This window comes from Dipodomys merriami, unplaced genomic scaffold, assembly GCF_024711535.1.
Source record: "Dipodomys merriami isolate MVZ:Mamm:240054 unplaced genomic scaffold, mDipMer1.0.p SCAF_36, whole genome shotgun sequence".
NCBI lineage: Eukaryota > Metazoa > Chordata > Mammalia > Rodentia > Heteromyidae > Dipodomys > Dipodomys merriami.
The window spans coordinates 14,646,838-14,657,407 of record NW_027205159.1 but is presented as its reverse complement, the minus strand read 5'-3'; the positions used below and the strand labels follow the sequence as shown (position 1 = coordinate 14,657,407).

Sequence of the window (10,570 nt, the reverse complement as noted above, 5' to 3'; positions counted from 1 at the left end):
TATATGAGAAGACACATGGCCATGTCTGTGCTTCTGCTAGAGAAGGAGAAAAGGGACAAAGATTCAGGGGAGCCTTCACATTTCAATGGAAAACTTCAAAAGTGTTCATAGCCGTGCTACATCTGAGAAGCTCTATCAGCAGATAGAGGCACCAGGAGCAGCAGCTGGGCAGCCCAATCTCTCACTTCTGCTTCCCTGGGAGGTTTATGTTATGGCTTGTATCACTGTGTGAGGGTAACTACTACCCTGTAGACAGTAATAAGTGGCAAAATCATCAGACTGTAGGCTGCTGATTGTGATAGTGAACTCGGTCCCAGATTGACTCCCACTGAACCTTGATGGAATTCCAGAGGCTAAATTCTTTGCATTATAGATCAGAAGCTTTGGAGCATTCCCTGGTTTGTGCTGATACCAGTGTAAATAATAGTTAATGCCCTGACTGGCCCGGCAAGTGATGGAGACTCTGTCGCCTGGAGATGCAGACAGGAATGATGGAGATTGGGTCATCTGGATGTCACATCTTAAACCTGGCATTCGAAACATAAACACAAATGTCCTCACTGTTAGTCATGTTATAGGAGGACTTCCCTGAAGACCCAGGCAGCACTGAACACAGGATGGGAGGAGTGCTGTCCTTCCTTACCTGGGAGCCAGAGCAGCAGGAGCCCCAGGAGCTGAGCAGGGGTCCTCATGTCCATGCTGTGTGCTGACTGGGTCTGACTGTGTTCAGGGTGTGAGCTGCCTATTATGAAGTCATTGGGGCAGAAGGCTGTGCTCTGAGCATATGCAAATCAGCAAAGGTCGGTAAAGCTGATAATAGCTATAGGACCAGCTCAACTCAGGAAATCCTCATATTTCCACGGTGCCTACGTACTTTAGTTTAGCCCAGAGACTTTGTTTCACCAATACAGCAGAAGCTGTGGTGAGTCTACTGTCCTTTGAATAGATCTATTGGTTCATTCAGGGATGATGAACATTTCTCTTGAGTTTTTCAATCCTTATGTCATGACGCTTGAAAGGTAGAAGAGTAAAGTAATAATTGAGTGCTTCATATTCAGGACATGTAGAGAAGTGAAGATATGAAAAGAATAGAATTTGTGGATTTTTTTTGTGGGGATGGGGGTGGGGGGGAGGGGTTGGGTTGTGGGGCCTGAACTCTGGCTCTGGATACTGTCTTTCATCTCTTCAGCTCAAGGCTAGCACTCTACCACTTGAGCCACAGCACCACTTTTGGCTTTTTTTTCTGCTTATGTGGTGCTGAGGAATCGAGCCCAGGGCATGCAAGGTGAGTGCTCTACCACTGAGCCACCTTTCCAGCCCTTGTGGATATTTTTAACTGGTTTAATATCTCTATGCATTGAAACCTTCTCACTGGCATAGCAAGACATATATAAGCTGTTAAATTTTCAAGCAATTTATAATTCAGGCTCTTCTAAAACAAACATATACACAAAGTAAAATGTGATTCCTCCCAAGAGTAGGTATAAAGACTGAGTCCAACTCTTCCTTACTGAATTTACTGCATAAACAAAAAATTTTGCTACAGAGGAAAATTTTCAAAATGAGAGAAAACAACTATACCAAGGGTTTTAGTAAGCATGTCATGTGGTTAGATGGCTAGAGGGCTGAAGCAAAAACATGTTGCTACTAGAAAAGTACAAAATTTCTTAAGTTTTTGTGATTTGCCACATCACCAGGTACAATTTTTACTTGGACTTACAGTTTCATATTATCCAAGAACTATAGTACATTCATATATCCATTACCCTCTGATCATTCCACATCAAATTCAGGGCAAATAACTTACTTTCAAACTCCCTAGTCCTCATGTATCTCTTTCTTGATACATGTGTCCAAATTTCTGCTACTACCTGGAGAATGGAGAGGGTCATCCATACTTTTTAAAACCAGCTGGTCAGCACTGGGCAACTTCAAGGGTGAAGAAAAAATAGCTGTTTTAAAGATTTAGTAGCATTGTGTCTCATTTTAAATATCACTTTGTTTCTCAATTCATCTAGGTGTGATGGTGGGAGGCACAGATCTCTGGGTGAAATTCCTGAAGTGGTTGGGATAGAAGATAGGCCTTCAGGATGACAATGAAGGCAAATTTGTAATTATTTCAATGAGACTGCTAAATTTGGCAATTTGGGAAATGAGGGCTATTAATTTAATGCTCATGACTTTCACTTATTGTAACTTGGAATCAAGTTGAAGACAGGACCAAAACCAATGCCACACTGCCTCAGTGGTACTGTGCTTTTTTTCTGGTCCTGGGGAAGAGAAAAGGGTCAGATCTGCGAGCGGTTGAGATCTATGTGACCATTAAATGTATTTTCAACTGCTATTCAGCCTTACTTCCTTACTTATGGTGTTTGTAGGAACTTGTTTCCAGACCTGATGTTTCTCTGAATAACATCTTAATGGCAAAATAAATTCTCAAGGGCTTTCCAGAGAAAGCCTTGAAATCCCAATGGAGTTTGTAGACATCCATGGGCTGTATAATGCATAAACAAATGATAGTTACAGCGGTCTCAATTCCATCCGAATTTCAACTTGAATGGATTTATAATCTTTGGGATTCAAGGTGGTGACTGACTGGTGGTCATGGAGGAAGGGGACATCTTGTACCCCTTTCCAAACCAAATTAATCCTTGATTTTAAGATTCAGTGAATATTTGTTAAAAAAATCCAAACATTCTTACATATTATGATGAACAAACACAAAGTCTGAAGTTGAAAGTGCATTGCCAGACCAACTAAAGTAAAAGCATGTTACCCTGTCAGAAAAACAAAAGCAGATGAGGAATAACTCAGAGTGACCATGTAATTGTGTAGCAGACAGGAAATTTTGAGTTTCAATCTCCATAACACCCAAAGTAAAATTCTGCATTTTGTAATCAATTTGGCAAGTGAGCAACATCCTATCACTGCCACACTCTACACATAATTCCAGTTTCTAGTTTGCGTTTTACAAGGATTTTATGCATTTAAAAGTCTTGTTCATTTTTATGTAAAATGATAATTCATCAGATGAAGTAATAGAGGGGAGGCAGCACACTGCCTAATTCTTCCAATGTGACTCACTCACAGGCTCACCAGCTTTTGGAACTATAGGTTTCTTTACTGTTCCATAATAAATGAGCAACATTTTTCACTTAATTTGGAATTGTTTATATTGTGCCATGTCTGTCATTTGTGATGATTCTAGTTGTCACCATGAAATTCTGACTACTGATACCAGATCTGTTCACATTAGCAAACATCTCTATACCCTCTGCTTATCCTCTCCATTCACCATATATGCCTATTATTTTTCCTTGTTGTTTAGGTTTTTGGTGTTTATTTGTTTGTTCCCATGTGTTCTAGTAAGGAGATGACCCAGGACCCAGCTTTGCTGTAGGCATCTCTAGGTGTGAGTTTGTATCTCTTGTGCTTTGATGGGATCTGGCTATGAAGAATCCAGCCAGAATCTTGTTGCATGGAGAATGTAAAGTTCTATACTATTTTTCCCTGGATTATCAGGCAATGCTGGTATCTTAGTATTCAATATATTTGTGCTCACTTCTACTAAACATTTTGTGTCTCACTGACATCTTTTTTTTAAAACATTTTATAATTGTTAAAAGACTGTACAGAGGGGTTACAATTACATGGGCAAGATATTGAGTACATTTCTTATCAAGCATTGTAGCCTCCTCCTTTGTTTACCCTTCCCATCCATTCCCAGCCTCCTCCTGCCCCCCACCAAATCCTCCCCCCCCCACCAAAGTTGTAAAGTTCATTTTTGACATTACAACTTGTACTTCTCATTGTTGCAACCGGTCAACCTGTATCCTTATTTAAACGACTTGTTTTTCCCCTTCCCCTCCACAAATTATAACAACATCAATTACAGTGAAAGCAGGGGTTATACTGTGGGGGAGGGACATACAAAGCAACAAAGAAATAATCTTTTTTTTCATTTTTTAGTTTTTATTATCTTTTAAGTAGTTGTACAAAGGAGTTTCACATATCACTTTATGAGTACAATTCATCTGGATGCATTTCGCTCAACCCCATCCATCCCCCACTAAGTTGCGTAGTTTCTCTTTCACATATGTACATTAAATATTGTAAACAATGCCCAGCACAAAATGGACTCATCATCTTACTGATGTAACTGTAACCTCTCTGGATGGCATCTTTACAAGAAAATAAAATTTAAAAAATGCTGTAATTGTATTTTTTAAATTTAATTTAATTTTATTTGTGAACATACTGTACAGAGGGGTTAAAATTACATGGGCAGGATAATGCTTACATTTTTTACCAAGCATTGCAGCCTCCTCCTTTGTTTACCCTTCACATCCCTTCCCAGCCTCCCCCTCCACCCCAATCCCAATCCTTCTCCTTCCCCCCCTCCACTACCCCCACCCCCGCACCAACATTGTAAAGCTCATTTTGGACATGACAACTTGTACTTCTCATTGTTGCAACAGTTCCACCTGTATCCTTAAACAACTGGTTTTTCCCCATCTCCTCCACAAGTTATACTGACAACAAATATAGCGAAAGAAGGGGTTATACTGTGGGGGAGGGCCATACAAAGCAAGAAAGAGATAATCTTATAAATGCATTATAAACACATGCATGAAAGAAAAAAACATTAAAATACATATCTAAGGGTTCATTTTCCTGACATCACATTATCTGACCTTTTCCGCTTGACTCATACATATACTAGATATTGCAAATAAGGGAAACCATGGGACCTATGTTTCTTTGGGTCTGGCTTACTTCACTTAATATAATTTTTTCCAAGATTTTCCATTTCCTAACAAATGGGGCAATGTCATTCTTTCTGATGGAGGCATAGAATTCCATTGTATATACATACCACATTCAAAGAAATAATGAATGCATTAGAAACAAATGCATGAAAGTAAAAAAGATTTAAATACATATCTTAGGGTTCATTTTACTAACATCACCTTATCTGACCTTTTCTGCTTGACTCATACATATACTAGTTATTGCAAATAAGGGAAACCATGGGACCTATGTTTCTTTGGGCTTGGCTTACTTCACTTAATATAATTTTTTCCAAGTCTTTCCATTTCCTAACAACTGGGACAATGTTATTCTTTCTAGTGGAGGCATAGAATTCCATTGTGTATATAGACCACATTTTCTTGATCCATTCATCTACTGAGAGGCATCTTGGTTGGTTTCATATCTTAGCTATAGTAAATAATGCTGCAATAAACATTGCTGTGCTAGTAGCTTTAGTGTGGTCTTGTTTGTAAACATTTGGGTAAATGCCCAAAAGTGGGATTGCTGGGTCATAGGGGAGCTCTATGTGGAGTCTTTTGAGGAAACTCCATACTACTTTCCAAAGTAGTTGAACAAGTTTACACTCCCATCAACAATGAAGTAAGGTCCCCTTTTGGCCACATCCCCTCCAGCATCTGTTGTTATTAGAGTTCTTGAATATAGCCATTCTAACTGGGGTGAGGTGGTATCTCGATGTTGTTTTGATTTGCATTTCTTTTATGGCTAAGGAGGTTGAGCATTTCTTCATGTGTCTATTGGCCATCCTTCTTTCTTCTTCAGAGAAGTTTCTCTTTAAGTCTTTAGCCCACTTATTTATTGAGCTGTTGTTTCTTTGAGGATTTGTTGTTGGGGGATTTAATTTTTTGTGTTCCAAGTATATTTTAGATATGAGACCTTTGTCCGTTGTATGGCTAGTGAAGATCTTCTCCCAATCTGTGGGATTTCTATTGATCTCGATAGCTATGTCCTTTACCATGCAGATGCTCTGCAATTTCATGCAATCCCATTTGTCCAACCTTTCTTTGATATGTTGTGTTTCTGGGTTTCTATTAATAAAATTTGGCCTGTCCCAAGGAGACCTAGAGTTTCGCCTATTCCATCCTGTAATGTTTTCAGAGTGTCTACTTTGACTCCAAGGTCTTTGATCCATTTAGAGGTGATTCTGGTGCAGGGTGAAGGATCTAGCTTTAGTTTTCTACAAGTAGTTAACCAATTTTGCCAGCACCATTTACTGAAGAGGCTGTCTTTCTTCCATTCTATTTTTTTTAGCTCCCTTTTTGAAGGTTAGTGATTTTTAAAGTCAGAAGAGTCGTTGTAAGGTGTGTGCTGCATGGGATGAGCAGGAGGACAGAGTTAGGGTGTGCAAATGCCTCCATGACCTCTCTCTCTCCAGTGACCTTAAAGTTTGGCTGCATCTGAGAAGTTGTGTAGAGTAGAGGCAGTTGTGCAGGTAGAGCAGGAGGAGCAGCTGGGGCAGCCCAGCCTCTCACTTTTGCTTCTCTGGGAAGTTTTTGTCATGGCTTGTATCACTATGGAAGGAAAATTTTAATTCTGTTGACAGAAATAAGTTGCCACAACTTCAGTCTGCAGGCTGCTGATGGCAAGGGTGAACTCTGTCCCAGATCCACTGCGACTGAACCTTGGTGGAAACGCAGATTGCAAAGTAGTTGCATAACTGATCAGAAGCTTTGGAACTTTCCCTGCTCTCTGCTGGTACCAATGTAAATAATTGCTAATGCCCTGACTGGCTCTGCAAGTGATGATGACTCTGTCTCCCAGAGATGATGACAGGGATGGTGGCTGGATGTCACATCTGGCACCTGACATTGGAAATATAAAGCCATTAGCAGTTTAATTAATTCTGCTGCCCAAGTACTTCCATGAACAGCCAGGTAGCTCAGCTGAATACTGGACGAATATTCCCCAGTATCATCTTTCCTTACCTTCAATCAATAGCAGCAGGAGCCCCAGGAGCTGAGCAGAAGCCCTCATGTCCATGCTGTGTGCTGACTGGAACTTCTCCTGCACAGAGTGTGAGCAGCCTATGAAGAAGTTCCCAGTGTAGTGGGCTGTGCTCTGGGCACATGCAAATCAACATGGCTTGGGCAGTGAGAGTCAGAGCTTCAGCTGGCAGATCTCAGTGACAAAGCACACACCTGAAGAACCCAGATGTCCAATGTGCTTATAGAGACAAGCACATTGTGTTTCTAGAGACAAGAAAACATTATGATTCTGTTGGCCTGTAATAAAAATAGATTTTTTCCCAGAGCTGAGGACTGAACTGAGGGCCTTGCACTTTCCAGGTAAGCACTCTTCCACTGAGCTCAATTCCCAACCCCAAATAGAATTTTTAACATTTTCAACTTATTCATGACTTGATTCGTTTTTCCTTCACTAAAAGTAGTCACTCAAAGACAAACATTTCCAAAGAAAATTAATTTTAAAATGCCCCTAGCTCTGGTATCAGTGGAGTTTGTGACACAGAATTCTTAAGAATATTCAGGTTGTTTGCCTGAACCTTGTTAAATGGTTTAATAATGATCATTATTACTCAGACATGTGTATTATAAAAGTAATAATATCTGTGTAGGTAGAAAGACAGATAGATGCATTGATAGAGAGAAGTGGACAGTTTTCAAAGTTTTTAATGGAAAGTAGTACTGAAAAACATATGTGCAATAAGGTGTCATGATCGAGGTATATGGACAATCCATTGGTACATTCATTGGTGTCCTGTGAACTCATATAAATGACTGGATTGCTTCTCTTCTGAATATTCTTACCTATCATCTCCCTCTGGAACAGTTCACCTCAGGTATTTCTTCTTTAGTTTTAGGATAATACCTGGAATCATATCTAGCTTTGTGGATATTATGCATGTATGTGCCAGATATTTCTGAACTTTTAGAGGACATTTGTTTCATCTATTAATGGAAACTCTTCTTTCTCAGAAGCTGAGTTGTTCTCTAGACCGAGGACTCAACTTTACTTATACTTCATTATGCTCCTTAAGCTGCATAGTCCTTCAAATTACATGTCTTTTAGTTCCTAAGTCAAGCAGTTTTTTGTGTATTGGCATGGGTCTTGACTATGTCCCTAGCTTTTGTGCTCAAGGGTGAGAGTGTGCCAAATGAGTCACAGCTTCACTTCCAACCTTTTGGTGTTTAACTGGTGACAGAGACTCATAGACTTTTGTGTCCAAGGTGAATTCCAACGCTAATCATCAGATCTCAGCCTCCTGTGTGGCTAGTTTTATATGCATGAACACCAATAAAGCAGTTTTCACAAGTTGTATTTAGGAAATGTGATTCATATAGGTACACAAATGATAAATTGCAATGAGGTCAAGGGTGGGGTTGAGAAACTGGAGCCACCCAGTTTGCAAAGAACATCTTCAACCTGGGGAATCACAGACAGTGAAGCCAAAGTGAAGTGAAGAAAGTCCCCACATAGAGATTAGCATGTAGATATACTTCATCCCATTGTATAGATTGTCATACCAGAGTTAGATGAACAGGGTGATCCAATGGAACTTACACTGAAAGTCCAAGAAGATGATGTGCAAAGATAACACTGCTCTTTAAAAGCCAATAGACCATGAGTAACTGAATACCCAATCAGTGTTTTCTTCAGTATCATTTACTACCATAACTCCATCTGAGTCTTGATTTTATGACCTCCATCTTTTAAAAAAATTAATGTTCTCTGTACCACATGCTCACATAATTCTTCTACAATGCTCTTTTCCCTCTTTTGATGATGATTTATTAGCTTCCCTAAATGATATGTCCACCTCCTTCACTGTTCTGAAATATCACTTCCAATCTTATTACATGATCCAATGAATAACTCCTACTGCCCTTGCTGGGAGAGATCTGTTGTCTCTTACATGCACTGAAGGACAAAGCTGGTACTAAATAAAACCAGGAGAAGGCAGCTGGCTGCTATAGTTGTGAAGGCCATCTGGTAAATTCAAGGGGCCATAATAATAGGATGAGGAAGAGAGACCCCAAGAGTATCTATTTCAGTGTGGTTAAAATCAGCCAGGCTCTGGGGATAACACATTACATTCTCCAGATCCACACTCCAGGGCTGCCTTCAGCATGTGTGGCCATGTGGCATGGGACTTGTGAACTTGAAATCTGCACAGACTTTAGGTACTGAAATACATGGAAGAGTTGGAAAACTAGGCTCATATCAAAGCTGCAGGTAGACTTACACTGCCCTGAGGTGTGAGGAATGTAGCCACCTGACAGAGAGATGAGGCTGAAAACTAAGGAAAGAGATGAAGACCAAGGAGGACATAGGAAAACATTTCTGGGGATCTTCCTGGAAGAAGAAAGAGCATACAGGAAAGAAAGGTGTTAATGGTCTGGACCATGGACCTGAGTGAGGCCTGGGTCCAAGGAAAAAGTCTATTCCTCTCAGAATAGAGAGTAGCACTTCACAAATGAATGTAGAATTTATAAATCTATTGTTCATATGTAGTAAATTACATATTAAACTAGCACATTAATTAATATAATTCTAATTGTCTAACTCAGCATTTTATTTTTTTATTTTTTTATTTTTCTGATCAAGCTGCCAATTTTTCTTTTTCTTTTTTTTTTTAATTTTTTTATTGTAAAGATACTATACAGAGGGTTACAGTTACATGAGTGAGGTAATGAGTACACTTCCTCTTGAACATTGTTACCCCCTCCATTGTTTTCCCCCTACCATCCCCTCCCTCCCTCCCTTCCCCAAGGTTCTTTTTTTTTTTTTTTTTGATTGTGATTAAGTGATTACTTAATTTCCGGAAATTCACAGTATTGTGGAATAATGATGCTCATTTAAAGTCACAAGTTCTAACTCAGCATTTTAAATTCTGACACTGAAAAAGAATGCTAGGAACAATGAGCAGTTATATTTCTAGCCTGACATCATGAAGCTCAGGACACCATCTGTGCCTTTAAGGACAATCAGTGGCCTGATCACTGCAGAGGACTCTTGGGAACTGCTGGGGACAGCACTGACACTGCAGCCCCCTCTCACCTCCCACAGCTGGACAGGGTGTGTGCACATGTTCCCTTCAGGGCTGCATATCTGCAGGGCCCACCCTCCTCCCCTCACCTTTCTGACCTGCCCTTAATGACTTCACTACAAGAAACTTGTGTGTCATCTTTGTGAGGTTTGATAACAGTTTACAAAGTGGACATGGGGAGACACAATACCTTCTGTAACCATGGTCTTACATGCCATGTGTGCCATGAAAGCATGAGATGAACTCCCTGGCTTCAAGCTCCTATTGACAAGGTTAGGTTTCAGGTTTTTCTTTGTGAGGTTTGTTTGCCATCTAGTGGCCTTTTTATGACATAGCAGCTGACAAGATTTTCATTAGGAGTTTTACCGTTCTTTGTTAATAGTTGTGCAAATTCCCAGGAGTTTTATATGCATAATCATGGCATTTTACTTATTTTATTGTTGGATAACTTGTCATTGTCATATATTAACAACACGAGGTTAGATGAGAATCTTTACCTGAATGCAGCTTATTTTGAAAAAATCACCACCTCCTTTCTATTGCTGTACTCTTCCTCTCCCATTCCCATCATTTTTCATACTGTTTAAAGGAACTTCATATCTCAAATGCACATGTGAGTGTATATACATGTATATCTATTTATTTATATACCAATGCATCTTCTACACTTAGTGTGCTTTTGTCCCTTTCTTTCACCCTCACCTGTCGCCCTTCAGATTTTTTCCATTTTGGAAT

General features: G+C 39.8%; 1 gene segment (V, D, J or C); it reads right to left on the bottom strand.

Moving 5' to 3' along the window:
• Window positions 1-204: 204 nt before the first annotated feature.
• On the bottom strand, window positions 205-715 carry LOC138804379 (immunoglobulin kappa variable 1-9-like). The segment is given in 2 exon segments: window positions 205-527; window positions 644-715. Coding segments are annotated over 2 exon segments (378 nt in total).
• Window positions 716-10,570: the final 9,855 nt, after the last annotated feature.